The sequence below is a fragment of the Drosophila bipectinata genome, chromosome XL, assembly GCF_030179905.1.
Source record: "Drosophila bipectinata strain 14024-0381.07 chromosome XL, DbipHiC1v2, whole genome shotgun sequence".
NCBI classification, from domain to species: Eukaryota; Metazoa; Arthropoda; class Insecta; order Diptera; family Drosophilidae; genus Drosophila; species Drosophila bipectinata.
The window spans coordinates 17,263,075-17,287,476 of NC_091734.1; the positions used below are offsets into that span (position 1 = coordinate 17,263,075).

General features: G+C 41.7%; 2 protein-coding genes across 2 annotated transcripts; both read right to left on the minus strand.

Annotated features, from left to right (window-relative positions):
• Positions 1-13,834: 13,834 nt before the first annotated feature.
• Positions 13,835-15,775, minus strand: LOC138926514 (uncharacterized). The gene is made up of 4 exons (XM_070280929.1): positions 15,486-15,775; positions 14,948-15,428; positions 14,726-14,904; positions 13,835-14,564 (listed from the first exon to the last, which is right to left on the minus strand). Exons 1-4 carry the CDS (start codon positions 15,773-15,775, stop codon positions 13,835-13,837), a joined length of 1,680 nt encoding a protein of 559 aa, XP_070137030.1.
• Positions 15,776-20,120: 4,345 nt separating this feature from the next.
• Positions 20,121-21,770, minus strand: LOC108130917 (serine/threonine-protein phosphatase 2A activator). Its single transcript, XM_017249600.3, has one exon. It carries the CDS (start codon positions 21,690-21,692, stop codon positions 20,379-20,381), a length of 1,314 nt encoding a protein of 437 aa, XP_017105089.2. The 5' UTR covers positions 21,693-21,770; the 3' UTR covers positions 20,121-20,378.
• Positions 21,771-24,402: the final 2,632 nt, after the last annotated feature.

The following is a 24,402-nucleotide window of genomic DNA, read 5'->3' on the forward strand; positions in this document are numbered from 1 at the left end:
TATTGATGTGTTTAAAAAATGATACCATTAAATAAATCACGACATATGAAGGAAAAACGTCGATTTTTCCAACGGAATATTTATCCTTGGCGACGACGGCTCAATGAATACGATGAAGAATTTGTGGCGAAACCTTTGCGCTTAAATGGGCGAGCTCCAAACAAACAAAATTTTACCCTTAAACTGTAACGAACTGTTCTTTCTGCTTCCGCTCGCCACAATTTACCGAATTTATAGATTCGACGTGATTGCCCAAGCCCAGAAAATAATACAAACAGCTAGACATTTCCACACTCTTTATTTAGAGATCTCTTCAAAGTACAAAAGGTTTTTTTTCTTTCTTTATCGTTGCTCCTCCCGTTTCTGCCGGCTCCGTCGTCGGCGTCCTCTGCGGGTTTTTTCGGGACAGGCCGCCACTACCCCGTCGCCGATGCTACTCCTCTTGCTGCGCTCCGCTAACCGTCGCCCTTTCGCTGGCCACACGCGGGGTTTCCTACCTCTGAGAATCACCCCCTTGGGTCGACTGCGACTGGTCAAACGATTGGCTGTGCACTTTCGCTCCACAACTCCAGGGAACCACCGCCAGAAGGCCGGGATTAGAATTTGTCTGTGGACTGTCGCCTCCGCTACACCGGAACACCGTGCATACGGCCGTCTCTCCACCTCAGTCGCCACCCTGGCGCTGAACTCCGATGGCCAGCTCGACTCCGGAACCTCCCTTCCGCCTGCGTCCGACGCCGACCGCTGTAAAACCGGCCTCATCGGCCGTTTCTCCGAGCATGATGTCTGCCGACCCAGCGCCGGCCTCTTTGGTGCCGGCCACACCCACGGCCCCTTCGTCCAAGGCTTCTCCTCTTCTTGTTCCTTCCTTGGGCGTGGCGTTGGTGGTGCCACAGGCCATGGCGTCTCCTGCCGCTCCCTGCTTCCATTAGTCGCCACCTTCTGCTCCTCCGCGCGTTCCGGCCTAGGGCGTGGCGTTGGTGCCGCCGCGGGCCATTGCGTCGCTGACCGCATGTTCTCCGCGGCCGCCTTCTGCTATACTCCCTCTACCAAACGCCGTGACCTCATTCCCATCGCCCTCCTCATTGCTCGCTCGCGCCCGTCTCTCATAACTTCCTTCCATTCCCGGGCGTTCTTCTCCCGGAGCGGCTCCGCCAGCTTGGCCCTCGTCTTGGCCATGTCCGCAACCGCATACATCACCTGCAAACGCCGGCGGCACCTTTCTCCTCTCAAGCGTAGCTCCAGCCATTCGCTCCGGCGCCGCTCCTCCACCATGGCGCGACCGACGGGTATACTCCTCCTTCCTCCTGCTGCCCACGCGATCGCCCACTCTACTTTCATCTTCTTCCCGTTCCAGGACGGATCGCCGACCACCTCCTGGTCACTCTCGTCCAATGAGAACATCATTTTCGCTTCTGATTTTCGCTTCTTCTAAGGCTCCCGTTTTTCCTCTTCTTCGGTTCCCCTTTCTTTCTGTACATGCCTTTTGTACACTTGTGCGGCTTTGATGTTCTCGTTTCACTCTTCGTTTGCCGTTGACTCCATATCTTGGCACTTTAGCTCACTCACGAGTGCCCTCTTCTCTTTGTTTGTCGTTTTATGCCGTAAGATGACAATTACCGGCGACACAAAATCGACGACAGTATAGGGCCCATCATACCGTGGCGCTAGTTTTGCTGCGAATCTAAGTTATAATCTAAGTTATAATGCCTCGCTTGGTCCTGGGCTGCTCGCTCCATGTTCCTCCGCACTATTTCGAAGACTTCCTTCAGCTTCGTCGCGTTCTCCGTGGGCGTTCCTTGCCCAACTCCTGTGCCTAAAGCGTTTTCATCGAACAAAGCTCGCGGCATCCTTGACTTCCTGCCTTGCGTTATAAAGCATGGCGAATATCCCGTCGACTACGATACTGCCGAGTTCACTGCCAGCATTAGCTCTGGCCAGTGCTCGTCCCACGTCCTCTGATCCTTCCCAGCGAACTGGGCGATCATCGTCTTGACTGTTCTGTTCGCTCTCTCTGTGGTATTTTCTAACGGCGTATATGGTGCGGTAAACTAGTGGCGCACGCCGAGCTCCCCGAGGAATTTTTGTTTTTCCCTTTTTCTTCAATGGGCTTATCCACTCGCACTCTTTGACTTCCAGCCCCACGGTTCTTCTTAATTTCTCCAACACTGGCTGGCGAGATGACGTAGTCATACTGCCGCAGCTCGAACACCCTATTGCTATTCTTCCAAGCGGCCTCTCGATGTTGTTGAGCCACTTCAGTGCCATATGGTCCGTGATTACGTTGAACTGATACCCCTCCAGGCAGAGTCCATTTGCCTGATCGCCCACACTATGGCCAGGCACTCCTTCTCCGTCGCTGAGTAATTCTTTTCAGCCCCAATCAACGTTCGACACCTTCACGGTGTCCTGAGTCAGTACCAACCCGACGCCGTAGTCGCTGGTGTCCATTTGCAGGACAAATTTTTTTCGAAATCTGGGCACGCCAGCACTGGATCCTCCGCTAGCCGTGATTTTAACGTCTCAAACGCCTCCTGGTGCTTGGGTGTCCATTCCCATTTTGTCCCTTTTAGTAGCAGATCGTTCAAGGGCTTCGCGATTCCATTCCTATGAACTGGCGTACTCCTTTGACGTTTGTCGGGGGTTGTAGCTCTGTAATTGCAGCGACCTTCTCCGGATCTATGGCGATCCTTTGGCTCGTTACTCGGTATCGCAAGTATAGCAGTTCCTGCCTGAAAAAATGACATTTTTCCGTGTTTATCCGCAGGTTTGCTGCTTTCAACCTTTTGAGCACCTCTTTTAGGTTCGCCATGTGCTCCTTGGTGGCTCACGATAATATCCTGATATGCAAAGGCGTGTGGAGCCATGTCCGGCCATATGACCTGGTCAAGGCCCCTTTGAAACGTTGCCGAGGCTGAGTGCAACCCGAACGGCATCACCTTCCATTGGTACAGACCCTTCCCTGGAAAGGTGAAGGCGGTGTACTTCTGCTTCCTTCCTCTAGAGGGATCTGCCAATACCGTCCTTCAAGTCGAGGCTGCTGAAGAATCTTGCCTCCCTCAGCTGCTCCAAAATGAAATTTATCCGTGGCATTGGGTACGCATCCTTTATTGATTTTGCGTTGATCTGTCGGTCCACGCACATACTCCATTGACCCGTCTTTTTCTTCACCATTACAATGGGTGAACTGTATGCGCTATTCGAGGGCTCAATGCATCCTTTTTCCAATGCGGCGCGTGTCTCCGAATGGCTTCCATTGGCTAACTTTACCCGTCTCCTTATCGCGATGTGTTGCCTGGTGATTTCCGGGCTCGATGCTAGTTCCTCAGAAATAAAGCTCGCCGTCGCCCTCGACCTCGATGGTTGCCGTCAACTGCTGCTCTTCTCCGGATAGTCCTCCTATTAGTTTTGAGAGGCAGCACCGTGCGATCCCTGATCTCCTTCCTGTTGCTCCGCCAGCATTCTGTGCTTCTTACTCCTGTCGCGCCGCACATCTTGCAGAACAACAACCTTGGGTTCCTGCACCCGCTGGCCCAAAGGCCTATGCCACCGCATCTGTTGCACGCTTGTCCTGGATTCTCGACAGGACCCTGTCTTGGCCCTGCTGTCCACTGCTGCTTTGGTTCTTGCGGTGGCGACCTGTGCTGGGTCTCAGGATGCCATCTTGGCATCCAACTTTGACCTGTGATGTTCTGCGCTCCGGCGGGCCTTGGCGCGGTTCTCGGCCGGGTGGTGGAACTCGTCCCTTTGTGCTTTCTGGGTCCATTGGTCCCTCTGGTACCTCGCTGCCTCACCATGCTGCAGTTCTTTTCTTTGCCGCCTCTCGTCTACATATCCTTTTCGGCAAGAAAAAGTTTTCAAAGCTTGCCTTGAACCTCGCCCATGTTGGCCATTCTTCATCATTCATGATCAACCATCTTTGAGCCATGCCCTGCAGTAGTTCTGGCATGGCCCTGGGGATCGTATTTATGTCTAATCCATATGTTTTTGCAGACCACGTCACTAGGTCGAGGAACTTTAACGGGTCCTCTATTCCGTCGAAACGAAACGACCAGTCTGGCCACTTTGGCGTAATCCACCGGGGCCGGGACATATTTCCTTGATTCCTGCTCCTTCCTATTCTTGGCTCCGGTACCGCCAAGCTCTCTATAAACATCTCGGTTTCGCTGGTTGCGGGGTGGATCTTTGCTCAAACCTTTCCTCGAGTCCGTGCGTTAATGCCAGAGAGGCCGAGCTCTCTACACACTTCGCTCAGCTCCTCCTTTCTCAATGAGTAAATCCAATTTTTTTTCCCATTTCTCTGCTATGTTATTTTCTAGACTGAATGAAATCACGAAGTTTGGGCGCCAGGTGTAACGAAGGAAATTGTTTAAAAACTCTTTAGGAACTTGTTTAAAAATTCTTAAACTTTTTAAAAATAAAACTAGAAAAATTAAACGCAAAGATACATTTTTTTATACTCTTGCAGAGGGTATTTTAATTTTGTCCAAAAGTGTGCAATGCAGTGAAGGAGACATTTCCGACCCTATGAAGTATATATATTCTTAACCACATAACCTCCTCAGTTGATATGAGCATGTCTGCCTGTCTGTCTGTCTTTTTCTACGCAAACTAGTCTCTCAGTTTTTCAGCTATTGACTTGAAACTGCACACACTGCCAAAAAATAAAAATTACAAATAATCATTAAGCTTGAACAAAAAAAATAAAACTCAAAAATAATGATTATTCGTGATTTTTATTTTTTTTGATCAAAATAAAACTCACCAAGCAAAAACTTTTGATCCTTTAAAGATATTGCCAATATGTCCTATGTCCTTATAAAGGGACCCTAGAGCAATAATTGAAAACAACAACAACAACAAAAAAATGTATTTTACCTGTGTTTGTTGAGATTATTTAATATAAGGTCAACTGTTACATACAGAGCAGCAGCAGCAGATATACACAATTACCAAAACAATGATAATAATTAATAATGATAATGACACAAAGGAAAATAAAATAGAAATTGAAAAAAGAAAAATAGATCCAATATCTAAAATGGGTTTGGTTGATAAAAAAGTTGTGAATTCCACGGCAAATGTCGTTAATAAAATTTAATCCGAAAATATCGATCTTCAAACAATCACAATATTTTTAATGATAATCGTTATTATAATGTTAGCAAGCTTATTACTAAAATTGTATAAATTACACAACAAAAGTTTGAAGAAAAAATTCCAGAGTCAAGCAAATGACCACAAACAAAAATTATTACACTTAAATGTCAACACCTAAAATCTAAGAAAATGAAATAACAGAAAATAAATATAACAAGAAAGGAAAGCTAACTTCGGGCGGAGCCGAAGTTTATATACCCTTGCAACTAAAACCGGATATATATCGCAAACATCGGATATAGTTGGTCGATCCTTATGAAATTTGGTAGGTTGGATCAACTGACCAAAAATATAATCTGTACAAAGTTCCAGCTTTCTATCTTCAAAAACACGAAAGTTGGGTCATTTCCGATCGTTCAGTTATATGGCAGCTATAGGATATAGTCGGCCAATCCTTACGAAATGTATGTCGTATTATTTTGCCAAAAAAAGCTCTCACCTAAAATTTGAACTCTCTAACTCTAAAAACACCGAAGTTATACCATTTCCGATCAATCAGTTATATGGCAGCTATAGGATATAGTCGGCCGATTCCGGTCGTTCCGACTTATATACTGCGTGCAAAGGAAAGAAGGGTGTGTGCAAAGTTTCAAGTCAATAGCTTTAAAACTGAGTTCGCGTAGAAACTGACAGACATACGGACAGACGGACATGCTCATATCAACTCAGGAGGTGATCCTGATCAAGAATATATACTTTATAGGGTCGGAGATGTCTCCTTCACTGAGTTGCACACTTTTGACCAAAATTATAATACCCTCTGCAAGGGTATAAAAATATATTACGTAATTCTTCTTACAAAGTATGGCTAAACTAAAGGCATGGAATGGAACAAATTGTACGAGGAGTTATCAAACATTAAAACTAATTTTGACAGATCGTACAAGTCACTAACTCAGAATAGACCTATTCAAAAGAACACGGTTAGGAAGCATGTTGAAATATTAGTAGAGTGCTTTAATGAAGCGCGAATGCTAATACATGATCATAGGGAAAGATTAAATCAAGATCATTAGTCACAGGTATCGAAACTTTTGATACGACTACGATCTAATTTAATATTTGTTAAACAAAAGTTCAGTTTAGAAATATCGTTACCAACCGGAATCGGAGTCAGAAGAGCTTCCCAAAGTAAACCCCAAAATAGAAGATGAAGATTTGAATAATCTTACTATACCGGAGGTATTGTAGTATGCACATATATTGAATACCCACTGTACCGAGATACCAGTGTTTACATAATCCAAAGTGAAATCCATAATCCAAAATTAATCTCAGAATCACTTTCAGGCTACGATGTAGTAACCACAAATCCAGACAATAGAAAAAAATCCGTACTATCACAACTGTCAAAAAACTTCCCTCCACAGTTCAAGTCTTAGCTTACTTTAGCGATATATTCGGATTGGAAACCGAATCAATAACCACAAATAATTTTTATAAACAGAAACTGAGATTAAAAGACTATGAACCAGTTTATATAAAGGACTATCGAAGCCCACATAGTCAGGTGAACGAAATACAAAAGCAAGTAGAAAAATTAATCTCAGACGGGATTGTCGAACCGTCAGTATCCGAATATAATAGCCCATTGTTACTTGTTCCTAAGAAATCATCCCCCGGATCAAATGTAAGGAAATGGCGATTAGTAATTGACTATCGCCAGATTAATTAAAAATTACTATCTGATAAATTCCCATTACCTAGAATTGATGATATTTTAGAACAACTAGGTCGAGTAAAATACTTTTCATGTCTTGACTTAATGTCAGGATTCCATCAAATTGAAAAAGAAAAAGGTTCAAGAGATATAACGTCTTTTTCAACGAGCAACGGCTCATATCACTTCACGCGATTACCCTTCGGATTAAAAATAGCTCCTAATTCGTTTCAGAGAATGATGACTATTGCGTTCTCTGGTCTAATACCTTTTCAAGCATTTTTTTATATGGATGACTTAATAGTAATTGGTTGTTCCAAAAACAGATGTTTACACTTAACTTAACAGATGTTTTTAAGAAATGTAGAAAATACGACCTAAAGCTACATCCAGAAAAATGTTCATTTTTTATGCATGAAGTGACTTTTCTAGGTCATAAATGCACTGATAAAGGAATACAGATGACAGACGACAAGAAATACGATGTCATTATGAACTACCCAGTTCCGCACGACGCGGACAGTGCTAGGCGTTTCGTAGCATTCTGTAACTATTATAGACGTTTTATAAAAAATTTCGCCGATTATTCACGGCACATTACAAGATTATAAAAAAAGGATGTTCCTTTTAAATGGACGGATGAGTGTGAAAATGCATTCCAATAATTAAAAACAAAACCTATGGAACCTACCTTGCTACAATATCCAGATTTCACTAAAGAATTCTGTATAATAACAGATGCAAGTAAGCCAGCATGTGGAGCGGTTTTAACTCAAAACCATAATGCGTTATCAAGGATAACCATCAAAGATCTACAAAATATAACTAGAAATATATTAAAAGTCACTACTAGATATCAAAGTAGAGAAAAAATTCCGCTCGGAAATACGATCATACAAACGATTTTACATATCGGTTGATAAAACTGATTGTGACGTATGGTTTCACTATTTTGTCTTTTGTTTCAACACTACCCCCTCTATGGCACATACTTATTGTCCATATGTATGTGTATGTCCATGTCCATAAAACTGATTGGTTTCAATTTTTTGTCTTCTGTTTCAACACGACCCCCTCTATGGCACATACATATTGTCCATATGAGCTAGTATTCGGTAAAACAAGTAATTTGCCATAACATTTTAATAGCATAGATAGTGTAGAAGCACTATATAATATAGATGACTATGCTAAGGAGAGTAAGTATAGATTAAAAGTAGCCTATAAAAGAGCTAGAGTTATGTTAGAAGCAAACAAGAATAGAAGTAAACTACTATACAATTATAAAGTAAGGGATATAGATATATCAGTAGGTGACAAAGTTTTATTAAACAAGAAAGGAAATCTAACTTCGGGAGGAGCCGAAGTTTATATACCCTTGCAGTTAATATATATATATATATCGCAAACATCGGATATAGTTGGCCGATCCTTATGGGAATATGAATATATAATCCAAATTATTACAATACAAAATCTAAAAATAGTCCCAAACTTCTATCTTCAAACATACCAAAGTTGGTATTTCTACCAAAAACCATTTCCGATCGTTCAGTTATATTGCAGCTATAAGATATAGTCGGCCGATCGTTATTTTGTAGGTCGGATCAACTGACCAAGAATATAATCTGTACCAAGTTCCAGCTTTCTATCTTCAAAAACACGAAAGTTGGGTCATTTCCGATCGTTCAGTTATATGGCAGCTATAGGATATAATAATTTCATTTTCTTTGATTCTAATAACATAAAACAACAACAAAAAATAATAATAAAAAAATGATGTATTAATTAGAAGTTTTTATTATAAAAATAACTTCATTATATTACGTTATTTTTCAAAAGGAGGGAGATGTAGTATGCACATATATTGAATACCCATTCTACCGAGAGTACTTAAAGGGTGCGCACTGTAACACTTTGTTGCAGTGTTTACATAATCCAAAGTCCCGGTCATAAACCCTTAGTGGCCGAAATATGAACCGATCGTTATGGCATAGCCCGCACACAGAAAGTGCTAGTGTCGGCATAATCGTAACAAACGGTCAGCATATGCATACCCCTCGCGCCACCACTTGAGAGTGCGAAAAAACGTATATTATTATATTCCTTTATACATAAGTACAAAGCCGTCTCTCTGCCGCCGCCTGCGATCAGCGCAGCTACGAGACTTAGCCTTACTTAGACTTAAAAAATATTGTAAAAGAACAGAGACATTTTGATCGTTAGAGCGGCACTTCAGCTGCTCCTTCTAAATAAAAACCTTAAAATAATCAAACCACGGAGTTATCCTATGACAACTTATTCTGGCATTCATTGTCTTTTTTGTCATAATACCAAATATTTTTATCGAAGTTGTAGGCGGATATGCCGTATTACTAAATTTAGTTTATTATTGTCGGTTAATTCGAATTTTTAATTGGTTTTAATTTGAATTTGTTAGTTATTGAAATCTAGTATAAGGTAACTTAGAGCGGAGCGGAAGCGAAATCTCATATTCGCTCTTGTGCGAGTAGCCCACGCCTTTCAGAAATATATAAGTTAGGCTTAATCTTAGTAAAGGCGAACTATAACGTCACAACATTTTATATAGCACCCACCTCAAATTTATTTTCTTTTTTTGTAAATGTTACCTGTGCACTCGTCAACCATTTTTGCGTCCCTGGGCTAAATTTAAAAACTAAGTTGCCGGGCTATCACCTAAAAAAAGTGACAGTGACACGGTTTGTATAACCACTCACCACCAACCATACCCCAATTTTCTAAGGCCTAAAAAGTTACGAAAATCTAAAATTTTGTGCTAGCTTCGAAACGAAATCACTTGCACACATGCCCCCGTGTATGTGAATCTGTGGCACGTGACATATAAAGATCAATCGAAGCGCAGTATACCCTTCTTTATGGGTGCTTCTTTCAGAGACTAAAAAACATAAAACATTTAATGAGAATATAAGCATTTCTCATTAAATATATTATATATGTAAGAGAGTGGAAGATGTAACAGTAGCAGTATAACAATATGAAAATCAGCAGTATGGAAGCATTGTGAAAATCAGCAGTATGGCAGCAGTGTTAGAAATCAGCAGTATGGCAGCAGTATGAAGATCAGCAGTATGGCAACTTAGAGGAAAAGGGGTCGAGAGGGCAGCATCGAGGAAGCAGCAACAGCAGAGAAAACGACGGAAAGCAGCAGCAGAAATTATTCTAATTTTAAAATATAAGATATCAGAACCTGTAACATTTAATACACATAACTATCTCTAATAAAACTGAGTGGAGTTAAAAATTCTCCTCACATATATATATTTATTATATATAAATATATTAATATTACTATTTCTTATTATTTGAATTTAAAAAGATTACAACTGAAAAAGACAGTGTTCAAAAATACGTAACAACTAAGTTCCAAAAAGATTGATTATAAAATAAGAATGGTTACACCAAATAATAAGTCTATAAGTATATGTGAAATAATACAAAGACAGACAAAATACAAAGTCAAAAACCTGCGTGTTTTTTTCGGTCGTTCGATCTGGATTTGATTATATGTATGTATAACTCCAGGTAAAACCCTAACACGTTAGATGAGCGTAAGAAAAAGAGTAAGATGCTCCCTGATGCAAGAGGTGTTTGCGTTTATTTTTGTTGTATGAAATGAGTAGTCTTTATGTTGTATTGTAAGTGATAGAGCGTACAAAAACTGTCCTGACGAGAGGCGAAATGTGATTTCAAAGTTTTTACAGAAAGGGAGAACGTAAGCTGAAGTGAAAAATATTATTGGTTGATCTTCTACAGTAACTACAAATGAAAGAAAAATATGAGTCTCCCATCGCTATAAAGCCAACTGTAAAAGTGCTTAAAGTTTGGGAACAACAGGAAAACGAAAATAATTTCAAAGATAAAAGTCTTGGAAAAATGTTCTAATAAAAAGAACACGAAGTCAAGCTCTTCACGTTCGGCAACGGGCATTCCAACATCCTGTCCAAAATAAGTCCAATTGTTTTTTTTTTAGCTGTGGGTGCTAGCAGTATGTTCCGAGACATATATGTATGTACATATAATATAATTTTCCCCAAAATATACATTCAAAGAATTTTTCATTCATATTGATTTGACCGATTTGACGGTTCACTTAAATACTAAATTCATTCAATAGTACTTTATAATAATACATTAATCGCTTAAACATTTTTAGAAAATTTATTTAGGTGTTTTGTAGTGGGTTTTGATAATTTATATATTGACCGATGGATTTTTTGTCTTATTCAACATTTTTAGTTTTTAGGTTTAAGTTGGTATTTTTACTAAATACCATTTTTGATAGTTCAATTATATGGCAGCTATAGGATAAAGAAGGCCGATCTTTCTGAAATTTGGTAGAACGAATTAATTGGTAAAAATTATAACCTGTAGAAAGATAAAACCTTCAAAAACACGAATATTAGTACATTTCTGATCGGTCGGCCGATCAAATTGATCGGCCAAAAATAAAATCCATAGAAAATCGTAAGTTTCCAACTCTAACAAGAATGGACGGCTATAGTTGAGTTTCCCAACTATATTATACCACTAACCATACAGCATATAGACAACCCATTTCATACAACGAAAATGGACGCGAAAATTTCTTGCGACAGGCCCCAGCAGGCCCCAGAGCGGATTTCTTACGCTCTTTTACGCTCATCGTTCGTTCATCTTACGCTCATTCTCGCATTAAATGTTTTCTGTTTCTCAGTCTCTAAACGGAGCGCGATGAAGAAGGTTGGCCTGCGCTTCGGTTGATCTTTGTGTGTATGCGTGTCACACATTCACATACACGGGTGTATGTGTGCGTGCGATTTCGTTTCGAAGCCAGCGCACAAAATTTTGATTTTTCTTACTTTTCAGGCTTGCTACCCTAACCAAATTCGGGTATTCGTTATTTGATGAAATGACGAAAGAAATTATATTATTTTTTATATTATATTTTTTATTATTTCAGCATACATTTTTAATTTATTTAGGAATAAGATTGAGTGTTAGTAGTAAATGATTACTGTATATATATTTTTACGAATCATTAAAAATGAATATGAGAAAATGAGAAATGAGAAAATTTCAGAGTATATTTCAGTCGGAGTTACTCAAAACGCCTATATCCTTTAAGTTTTTCTTGTTCTGCAAGAGGTATCAGAAAACCAATGTAAATATGTATGTATATATATACAAATATATGTATATCTGTAAAAAATTCGAGCGGCGACTTTTTTAAAGTTCCAAAATATATAAGGAAATTATTAAATTGACGACAATAATTTAATTAAATCTCACAATAACCCAAATTAATAACAAGTGCCTGAAAAATTGTAAACAAAAAAGGTAAACAATTCCATCAGCTGTTTTCGTGTCTTCACCCTCCCCTAAAAATCATTCCATCGTTAGAGTAGGCATGCACAAGCCTCTTGCAGAACAACAAAAACTTAAAAGCAATCGGCGTTTTAAGTGACTCCGACTGAAATATACTCTGAAATTTTCTCATTTCTCATTTTCTCATATTCATTTTTAATGATTCGTAAAAATATATATACAGTAATCATTTACTACTAACACTCAATCTTATTCCTAAATAAATTAAAAATGTATGCTGAAATAATAAAAAATATAATATAAAAAATAATATAATTTCTTTCGTCATTTCATCAAATAACGAATACCCGAATTTGGTTAGGGTAGCAAGCCTGAAAAGTAAGAAAAATCAAAATTTTGTGCGCTGGCTTCGAAACGAAATCGCACGCACACATACACCCGTGTATGTGAATGTGTGACACGCATACACACAAAGATCAACCGAAGCGCAGGCCAACCTTCTTCATCGCGCTCCGTTTAGAGACTGAGAAACAGAAAACATTTAATGCGAGAATGAGCGTAAGATGAACGAACGATGAGCGTAAAAGAGCGTAAGAAATCCGCTCTGGGGCCTGCTGGGGCCTGTCGCAAGAAATTTTCGCGTCCATTTTCGTTGTATGAAATGGGTTGTCTATATGCTGTATGGTTAGTGATTATACCCGGTACTCATCTTTTTCACCCACAATTTAAGTTACCTAGTTTAAACTTTAAAGGTATAGTTTCTCAGCAACAAATTTTTGTTGCATACTTTTGCGCTTCGGCAAGACAACAACAACCAACCTACGGCCATACTACCGATTTAGTAGGGAATCAGATTAAAAAGTCTATAACTCCTCTAAAATTATCCGATTTAGCTGCTTTTTTATTTGAAGGTCTAGATTAGCCATTGGAACAGTTTAACGGAAGTGGCCGTGGCAAAATTTTGACGCTAATTTGATCTTCGCGGATAATAAACGATTCCAAATCTGATAGTTCTATCTCTCAGGGGTGCCCAAGCTCTGCACACGGGAAAGCAAACTTCCATACAACTGCAAAAAAATCACCAATACTTTGGTGCGAGAATTTTTTTTCCCATTCACGTGGGTGCACTGAAAAAAAAAATTATTGTAACATTCACAAGGGGCTTAAAAAAATCAATTTTATAAAGTATAAATTTTGTTATAGAAATTTAGAAAAGGATCTCTATTTTTTACAACACCTTCAAAACACAACACCTTAAACCTTATTATTATATAATATAATAATAAGGTTTTTCATTATACTATGAAAAATAATTCAGAGCTTCCTACTTAATGGCGTCACTCGGGTGGGAGTTGCCTTTAACATACGGCGGCGATGGGGCTACCCGCCTTTAGTACACAAGCCAAAAGTGTATATGCGTGTATACGCATGTATGTATGTTTTATTCTGGTGGAAGTACAAGTTATAAAAAAAAAAGGATGATCCTAATAAAAATATCTTACCGCAGTATAACCTCCCACACTCCATGGCTTTCGACGACAAACTCACCACGAGCACGCCATAGTTATCTATCTAGTGTGCTCAATCCCTTCATGAGGGCATAATAACAATTTTAATATTAAATACTAAATATTAAGCTATCGATAATCGATCCGCGACATCCCCACCTCAGTGAAGAACCCCTTCACTCAAGTCCAAAGCCTTCAACTTTGAAGCGGGGCGCATTATCCAGCGAGTCCGATCTCCATCCATGATTCCAACGCGGGCTCGTCTGACCTCACCATCCGTTCCAGCAAAGGCCTCCTCCACGACGCCTTTCCGGCAGTCTCGACGGGGAACGGCTGGATCGCAAACGAAGACGATGTCACCTCGTTGAATCGGCTTCTCTCTGCGGCACCACTTCTCTCTCCGTGTCAGCGTGGGTAGGTACTCCAAGACCCACCTTTTCCAGAAACGGTTCCTCAACATTCTTGCCACGCGCCACTGCTTCCGCGTAGCTCCTTCCTTAATGAGGCCTCCATCCAGGCCGGAGGTATCCGGTGGGAAAGCTTCTCCCTTGAGTAGATCGTTTGGCGTAAGAGGGGCTTCCTGGTCCGCACTCACTGGCAAATGGGTGAGCGGACGAGAATTAACAATATTCTCCGCCTCTATCAGGAAACTCTCCAGTACGTGCTCCTCCGGCGCCATTTTCTTCACTGTGTGACGCAGCACCCTCTTCACGCACCACACCATTCGCTCCCAGACTCCACCCTCTGACGGGTTCGCTGAGCAACTAAAGATCCATTCAATGCCCTTACTTGACAGTTCCGACTGGATCCTCTGGGGTTCGAAGATCTCCGCAAATCTCTTGGCCTCCCTGTCCGCTCCAACGAATCTCTTGCCGTTGTCGCTGCGCAGTCTATTTACAGGCCCATGACGGCAGATGAAATTCCGTGGACAGGTCATGTGCCAGTTCCAAATGAATCGCCCTGATCGTCAGGCACGTAAACAAGGCCACCCACAGTTTCTCTGGCAGGGGTCCCATAATCGGCGGCATCGGCCGTGCTCTGCGCAACTTACACTCGCTGCATCCCGAGATCATACTGCGAAGCACTCTCCGCAACCTCGTAATTCAGAACCTGGTCCGGATTACCGTCATCGTAGCATCCACGTTTTGATGCTTCATTCTCACATGGGCATCGCGCACAATCATCTCCGTGAGATCGTGCCGGTGGGAGAGGATCACTGGCCTCCTTGCGCTGTACGGTATACATAGCGCCGAATCCATTCTGCCATACTGACTCCATTACCATCTAGGTATGGCGCCAGTCCACATATGTCGCTTCCTTTAGCGACATCCAGGCCATTCTCCACGGCCTGCATCTCGTCGGGGAACGCCTCACGTTGTGCTACGCGGACTAACAAGTCCTCAGCTGCTTCACTCTCAGCTACAGTGAGGCCGTAGTTCTCAAGCTCATCTCGTTGTCCCCGGCATCGACGTGTGAACCTTAGGACCCAGGCCGTAGTCCTCAACAATCGCCTGTAGCTTGAGAATCTCTTTAACGATATAAACGTGTCACTCGTGCCAACGAGCACAAACTCACTCGGCATCTCCTCTTCATCTTCTGCATCCGCTTCGCCGGCAGGTGCAGTTGCCGGCCAGCTGCCCGCTGATCTCCTCAGGAATTCCGGTCTTTTTAACCAGCGTGATTCCTCGCTCAGGTCTACGCTGCGTTGCGCCCGAGTCGCATCATCCGCCACGTTGTCGGCGGACGGTAGCCATCTTCATTGGGCCACCTTCGTTGACTCCAGAATCTCTGCTACTCTGTTCCCTACGAACTGCTTGTAGGGCCTGTGCGTGCTGCCAATCCAACGCAGCACTGTCTTTGAGTCCGTCCATAGCACAATCTTTGCAATGGGCACACTATGGTCCTGCCTGACTGTGTCCATCAATCTCGTTCCTAGAACTGCTGCCTGCAGCTCCAACCGTGAAATCGTCATCGTTCGCATAGGTGCACACTTCGTCTTTGCGCACACGAACCTCACTTGCACGTCGCCGTCCTCATACGTGATCCTCCAGTAGACCACTGCCGCGAATGCCGACTGACTCGCATCCACAAACACGTGCATAGTGATGTGGGCTCCGAAAATTTTCCACTTTATTCATATCCTTACGCCAATCCATAAAGGCGTTGTACATCTCAGCCGGTAGTGTCTCGTCCCATGGATCCATGGGATCCTCCTTCTTCAGACCTCTCGCAACAATAACTTTGCTGTTACCATCAGGCAACATAGAAATCCCAAGGGGTCAAACGTTGCCATGACCATACTCAAGAATTCCCTTTTTGTGGCAATTCTCTTCCCATCGGACACGATGTGGCAACATTGTGGTTCTTCACTCGAATCCTGAAGTCGTCCGTGTCTGGCTGCCACCGCATTCTCAAAATCTTTTGCTCGGCCTCACCCCATCCAATACTCTGGGCGTGATCACTGGGTCCGAGCATTCTCTCTACTGTAGGCGAACTGGACGAAAACTTGCAAAGCTCAAAACCGCCTTCTGCATGAATCTCCTTCACTCTAGTAGATACTTCGATAGCTTCGTTCTCTGTGGCAAAGCTGTCCACGTAGTCATCCACGTAGTGGTAGTCCACGATGGCCTTGACTGCTCTGGGATCCGAATCCAGGAATCGCTTGGAATTCACTGTCCTCACTTGATGCCCCGCACTCGGTGAACATGCAGCTCCAAACGTCATCACGCACATCTCATAAACGTCGGGGTCCCGATGGTCATCCCCATCTCTCCACAGAAATCGTTGCGCACATCTATCTAAGGGTCGGATCAGCGCCTGGTGAAACATCTCCTTAATGTCACTGCAGACTCCGACTGTACCTTCCCTAAAATGGAAGAGGATAGATGCCAAGGCCTTATGGTGTTGCGGCCCCTTGCTCAGTGCAGAATTCAGCGATACTTCTCCAACTCGTGCCGCTGCATCGAATACCAATCGTATCTTCCCTGGCTTGTTGGGATTCTCCACTCCAAAATGTGGGAAGTACCATGTCCTATCGCTTCCCATAGCTTCTCCTGTCGTTTCAGACGCCGAGCGTACCCCTTGACGACATAATCCTTCATAATCCGTGAATGTTCCGAATTGCGAACTGCCAGTCTCACTTTATTTTCTTCTCGATATTGATCAACCTATTGTACGCCATATCATAATTACGTGGCAGCACATTGTTATCCGTTTTTCACAATAATCCCGCCGTCTGGTATCGGCAGCCAACTCGCACCGTAGTGTCCTCCAAGATCTTCTGAGCCCCCACGTCGCCGCTGGCTGCTGCCGCTGGTGCTGCCTTCACACCGAAGTTCTCGATCTCGAAGTAGTCCTCGACGATCCGTTTCACATTATCATCCATCGACGTGGCTAGCAGGCAAGGCTTCGGAGATGGCGTGTCTCGTCGTCCTTCTACAGGCCCAAAAACGACCCATCCTAATGCGGTTGCGGCCGCGTACGGTCCCTCTCTGGCAAACCGTCTCGTTTTCCATGGCAATCCTAAATGCCCATGGTCCACAATCCAATAAGCAGTTTCGGCACTGCATTTTCGTAGGGCTTCATCGGTAATCCAGCGTCCTTGTTCACGCTCCTAACATCTCTTATGTGCAGGCTCTGCATCGGCAAACTCAATTTCGGATTGGCGTACGTAATCTGCAGACGTACCACGTTAGTAGGCTCTCTTGTGGTCATGCCTCCGAACCATTGAATATTCAGCTGACGAAGTACTCCTTGCATGCCTAGCTCTGCAACCAGCTCGTTATCGACTATCGTCACCGAAGAACCTTCATCCAGGAGAGCGTACGTATCCACCTGCTTCCCACCTCCGTATAGCGTCACCGGCAATACGCGGAACAGTAGTCGTTCTCGGCGACACAGCTCAAATTCTCTTCCGACGTCGCAGGAGCATCCAGGGATGACGCTGCTCCTTCATTTAATCGGACGGCTTCCCTCGGTACGACTACCTGTCGGGCCCGGTTGTAGCTTCTCCAAGCACATAAAACATAAGCGATATCTTTTTGCGAGCCTCACCCTCTCAGTAGTCGTGGCTCCAATAAATCGTTGGCAGTCCCAAACTGCATGTTGTCCAAGACCTCCACATATTGGAATATTCCTGAGGAAGCTCTTCTGTTGCTCGTCCTGCTCATGGTCGATGCTGGCATAAAGCAATCGACGCCTTGGCTCCTTTCCATCAATGTCCGCCACCATGCAGACCACATTCGCTAGTTCCGTCAACCACGAACTAAAGTCCACAATAGTCGGAAAGGGCTGAATAGTTGCAGCGTGCCTTGCTACTCCACTCGTTTACTTATCGGAAGCTTGGCCACAAGCTCTTCCATCAGGGTAGGGTTACCCAGATGCTGCTCTGCCTTCGCTGACTGCAAGAAGACCTTGAGGTTACTCACATGTGTGGCGAATGCGACGAGCTTTCCTAGATTGGTTTCCGTAATTGCGAGCACATCTCGAATGCTGTTTAGCTGGCTGCGTATTAGTTGCTCCGGTCGGCCATATCTGAAACGCAGTTCCTCCATCACTGAATTCGCATTGCTGGGGTAAATCAACAACGATTTCACCGTCTCACGCGCGTCATCCTTTAACGCCTTCAGTAGCCTTTGGTTTTTCTCCAGTTCCGTACAACCATACGCTTGCGTCGTTTCCGTAAACGCGCAATAGAAGATGGACCAATCCTCTTGCTTCCCCCCTTACGTAGGCAGCTCAGGAAGCTTTCGTGGCGCCCAGTTTGTATTTCCTCCAATACTCGTCGCCCAAGCACCGTCTCTAGAAGAAGGCGCTCGTACCGACGTTTCGCCGACCACTTCATTGTGTAGCCCAAAACCATGTGCTGGAACCGTAGTGCCGGTAGCGCAAAATCTGTCGTCACTCGGGTGGGAGTTGCCTTAAACATACGGCGGCGATGGGGCTACCCGCCTTTAGTACACAAGCCAAAAGTGTATATGCGTGTATATGCATGTATGTATGTTTTATTCTGGTGGAAGTACAAGTTATAAAAAAAAAAGGATGATCCTAATAAAAATATCTTACCGCAGTATAACCTCCCACACTCCATGGCTTTCGACGACAAACTCACCACGAGCACGCCATAGTTATTTATCTAGCGTGCCCAATCTCTTCATGAGGGCAAAATATCAAATTTCAATATTAAATTCTAAGTACTAAACTATCCACAATCGATCCCAGACACTTAAAAAAAACTTTCTGCGAAGAAGAAATGTATCACTTCAAGTCGACCATTTTGGCAGAAAGAAAAACAAGAATGAATGTCTTGCAGTACAAAGTTTTCGGCACTCCAACAACAAAATGTATTCGAATTAGAACGAATGAGGAGAACAGGGAAAACACGAAACAGGGAAAAAGTTCTAATTAAGACGAATGAGGAGAACAGGGAAAACACGAAAAATTGTTTTGTAATTGCCCGTTGCCTATACTGTGAGTAACACGTATATGAAATTTCATTTCCCATATGAAAGAGCAATTTCAACAACAAAAAAGCACCGAGAGCAATGGGGCTGGGCACCCCTGTCTTATAGTCTTTGAAATCCACGCGTTCAAAACTATAGCCCGTTTGTATGGGAAATTGTATATATATGGGTATTTCTTCTCTGAAAATCGGCCGATTTCGATGAAATTTGTTTTTCAGATTTTCAGGTATATTAACTATAAAAATAATTTGGCATCAAAAGTCTTTCTGTCCTTGTGCTACAGAGTTTCGCAGTGAAGGTGGGAGGGGGCGTGAAAAATTTTTGAAACAAACTTGAACTGTGTGAGCATTGTAGGATTCTCCATGCCAAATCCTATAGCTCTATCTCTTAAAGTCTCTGAGATCCACGCGTTCATTCGGACAGACGGACATGGCTATATCGACTCAAATCTTGATACTGATAAAGAATATCTGTTCTTTATGGGGTCCTAGATGATTATGATGATTATCTCTATGTTACACACATTCACACGACTACAACATACCCTTGTACTCTACGTGTACCGAGTTTAAAACGAGTTTAAATCGGTTAAATGGGAGCTATAGGAAATAGTCGGCCGATCGCGTTCATTCCGACTCTTATACTGCGTGCAAAAGAAAGAAGGGAGTGTGCTAGGTTGCAGGTTGATAGCTTTTAAACTGAGAGACTAGTCGCGCAGAAACAGACATACAGACAGAAAGACGGACATGCCGTTATCAACTGTATCATTTTTGGGGTCGGAGATGTCTTCTTCACTGCGCTGTACACTTTTGACCAAAATATAATACCCTTTGCAAGGGTATAAATATGTCACATCTATGTATTTTATAATCGTTGGATTATCAAAAACAGGTAATAATATTTTCATTAATAAAATTGTATATGGATTTAAAATTTGAAAAAAGTTAGTTGTTTGTTACAATATTATAATCATTATTTTGCATTAAGTTAAAAATTCTTTATTGTTCATGCATATAAACTTGCTTTTTAATATTGTAATAAGTCATGATTCTTATTAAATACAATAGAATTATATATCACACATATATATAACTACGTTAATATTTTCCTTACTAGTTTATAAAGTTCATAATTTAGTTGGGATCAATATCCTTATCAATATATAGAAGTAAGGCCCACATGAATTGTTATTTAAAAAATATATGTATAAATACTAATTATCTTCGAATTGATGTCATTTCTTTACGGGTGGTCATTAGGCGACGAGTTAACCGATTCATTTTGGATATTTTTTTGTCCCGCAAAAAATAGAGCGGAGCTTGCATCATTTTCATCCACGACCTGCCTCACCATGCAAAGCCGATTTTCCAAGCTATCACTGGATTTTTTATTATAGTGCTTCTTGGCATTTTGATAGCCCAGAAAAATGTCGGGCTCCATGCTAAGGTATAGGCTAACGGGCGAAATCGATTTCAAATCAATGGCTTGATTTTCAATTTGGTTCGTGGGTTCTTTATTTTCCTGATAAGTATTATAATATGGATTCAAGTACGCACGCGCCAATGGATTTGGTGATATTAATGCTTCGAAGGACATAAGCTCGCAAAATATAGCGTTTTCCACGGTCTCAAATGAAGAAAGCACATGACTAATATAGTTACGCTCAAGACCTCGGTAAACCTGCGACCAACTGGGTATTGACAAAATGCACCATAGTTGAAAAGCAACATGGCTGAGTTGGCCGCCACGTGTCTTTTGAAGGTGTTCAATCAGTTCCATCATCATATAATCTTGACGGTAGTTCTCTATAATTTTAGGCTGCTCGCACTGTATTGGAGAAAAAGATTCTTCTGATGACAGCTGAGCAGCTCCCCATAAATAAGGCAGAACATAATAGTCATCGATGAAACACCTCGGGTTTTTGGCTATAGGCAGTGCATACGTTGTAACCAAACGACGGACAAGGTGTATATAGCGACCAAAGAGCATTAAGGCCGCTGCAACTGTGTCTTTGGCTAATAATATTTCCGACCGAAATAGACCACTTAAAAAGAAAAGAAACATTAGCTCATTACCAGGACCAAAATCAAGACTAGTTGCATTTCCAAATGAGCGCCTAAGATATTGTCCTAGCTCGTTTACATGCTTGCACTTTGCTTTGATTGCTTCATCAAGCTTAAAAAAAACATGTTGAAACATATGTCGCATCCAGACGCGGTAGGCTCGACTTTTAATTTGACTGATTGAAATCGAAGCATCAAAATCCTCCGACTTTGGAGAATGTTCAACAAGAAGGTGCTCTAATCCATCAAAAATTTGACACAATTTGCGCATTTGCTCTGATATAGGAAAGTCTCGGGTTAGCCGCCGACCCTGTATGGCCATGCTAGTGTTGCTTATATATGCAATAGTATCATAATAGGCTTGAGAACGGACCCAACGGTCGAGATCTTCAAGGCCTCGAACTTGTTTCACCGGACCATTTTGCATAAAAGCTGATGTTCGAAGCGCATGGACGCTAGGGTCAGTCACATCATATACTTGTTTATTGTTCATTTTTCATTAAATCTTTGATTTTCGGAGTAATAATTTTAATAACAGGAAAGAGTCTACCTTTACTGATTTGATTTTAACGTCAGGATCTACTGCGATTAAAATAATATTACAGATGCTTAATATACAAAAAAAAATGCTTTATATTATAAATTGTGTTAAATTTTTGAATCATTTTATTAAAGGAAAAAAAGAAAAAACAGCAATACAACCGAAACTTTTTCTTAAAATTGGCAATTTAACTTATTCTAAAATGAAAAAAAAATAATTTGTATATATACTTTTATGGTGTTTTTTTCAGTGCTGCGGAACGAGCCACTGAAACAAGCAAGAAGATAACCTTAATAACAATTATGTAACATCTCTTAAACTTACTGGATTGTCAAAATTAGTTATCTTTCTACATATAAATTGATCCTTAGATCAAATAGAGCTAGAGTAACACAACGTTCCATCTTTTAGACGAAGGGGGCCTCACACAAATTAGACACAAACATGATTTGTCTAGGAGAATAGAAAAAGCCTTTGATTACGTAAGTTTGTGGAAAGAGTAATGGCATTCATGAGCTAGCGTTGTCTCGCTTTTTCGTAATATCTCTCTGTAGCCTTGAATCTGATTTAATAAATTCATTCATTCAATCGAACCGAATTTATATTCTACTAAGAAAGAGAATTCTGAACATTAATTAAAGCTATCCGAAAACGCTCGGTGAGCTAACATAAATAAATAATTAATTGAATTATTTTCCATTAAAAATTTAAGCAGCGAAGAAAACATTAAAAAACATTATTTAAATTGTGATTTGTGCGCGAGATATTATTTTCTATTAACTTACATACGCATATTGCATACGTTTTATAGCAGTTGCACTTAAACTATCGTGAACCATCAATAAGTAAACCAAATAAAATATATCTTTTGTTGCGAAATAGAATCCGCTTTTTTGAACCGCCTCTTCTGAAAGAAGCTCGTTCTGAGCCAAAGTGCTGTTGAGAATCTTTAAGGTGTTCTCTCCGTCTTAAAAGCGGGGGAGACTTTTCCCGAAACAATGCTAAACGTCAAACTTGGAGATTTGGAAGACATCGTTGCGGACTTTATGGTTGAGAAGTGTCGGGTTGAGAAGTTTCAGCGGCTGCGGTCGTGTCTTCGTGAGTCGGCCTTGTAAACTTTGTTCGCTGGAGCTGCCAGACAAGAATTTCGACATCGCCTTAGAGCTGCTTAAAACAAGGTTTAGTATTCGCCTGAACTCTCAAGATCATGTAAATGTAATAATGAAGCTGAGGTCCATAGAAACCTTATTCACGAACTTTAAGACAAATTTTATACCCAAATCTTACTTTATTTATTTATTTTTATAAGGGGTATAAGGGCATGGTTATAACTCAGCAGATAGTCAACTGCAACATTGTACAGGTGCTGTTGCAAAAGGTGAATAGATCCACGCAGTGCAAGTGAAAGGAAATACAGGCTGACTTTGAGACTTTGAATTCCATCCATACCCTCAATAAATGTATCGCTGACGTTACTGCAATCCAGGAAATGCAACGGATAAGATCTACTACAGCTATCATCCAAAAGGCATGAGTCTTTTGTGGCTTCGTTGGTGACGCAAAGCTACGGCGCCGAGGTATCAATTTTGGCCAACAACCGAAAGAACTTATGCCTTATGCCCTCTGTCCTTCCTATTCCATGAAAGCTCTCCTCTGATACTTTAATGCCAATATACGACAAGAAGACATCTGTCGTGCCACCGTCGGGCGACTTAGTCCATCGAACGTGCATGATATTAACCAACAGTTGTGTCCAACTCCCTGATATTGAGATGATATTAAGATCATTGGGCACACCAAGCATAATGTCACGCTAAGGTCCTACCTAGCAGTTAATATTGGAAAAGCAAAGTTGGTGGAGTGCTCTAGCAGAGAATCAAGGCGTCCAGATTCTCACCTGACTGCGAAGAAGTATAGCTTTGAATCCGACGAGAAATTTATTTATCGCGGCACTGCTATAACACACAAAATATATCAGCCTGGAGATTAGGCGAAGAATCACACTTGCGAGGGTGTACAGGTGTACTCTCACTCGACACTCAAAAACTACACTCTTAAACAACATCCCTATGCCTACGCTGCTGCTCCCTTTCGCTTTACCACATTAATGAATGAAGCCTGGCTGCGAATGGTAATACTGTCGGCGTTTACCCTGGGATCAAGAGCTTGTCTTTACCCACAGTGTTTAGAAGATTTAGGGGGCGTGCACTTTTTGCGTGTCCTTGTTCTAAGCACGTCGGAATGGCGAGGATTCTTCTTTCTCGCCTAAATAACACCACTGTGCCCTAAAAATTATTGAAGTGCACTTCACTGCTCGTTAATGATTGGGCAAATATGGTGCTATTGAGGGGCTGTCGTTTGGGCCACTATCTTTACCTGCATCACAATAAGCAACAGACCCAAATAATAACCGTCTATACTATTATCTTTTATTAATATTATTTTTTTAATTTTAAATTCAAAATTCACTTCATATGCCTTTGTCCCATATCAGAAAATCAAAATTGGAAATCAGAATCAAAAAAAACTCAACAAAAATACTAACGCAAATTTATCTTACTTTATTTTAGCCTATCTGCAATGTAAGTTGTCGCCGCATTTTCTTATGTATATAATATATACATACATATATCTAAACCTTTACACTTTGTTTTACGGACTT

What these genes read in the sequence shown, in the direction of transcription:
- LOC108130917 (XM_017249600.3), bottom strand. Translation starts at nt 21,692, where the DNA reads ATGAACAATAAACAAGTATATGATGTGACTGACCCTAGCGTCCATGCG.
- LOC138926514 (XM_070280929.1), bottom strand. Translation starts at nt 15,775, where the DNA reads ATGCACGTGTTTGTGGATGCGAGTCAGTCGGCATTCGCGGCAGTGGTC. An exon ending in CATACCTAGATGGTAATGGA is followed by an intron (nt 14,905 to 14,947) that starts GTCAGTATGGCA and finishes TATACCGTACAG; the next exon opens with CGCAAGGAGGCCAGTGATCC. An exon ending in GATCTCGGGATGCAGCGAGT is followed by an intron (nt 14,565 to 14,725) that starts GTAAGTTGCGCA and finishes GCCTGTAAATAG; the next exon opens with ACTGCGCAGCGACAACGGCA.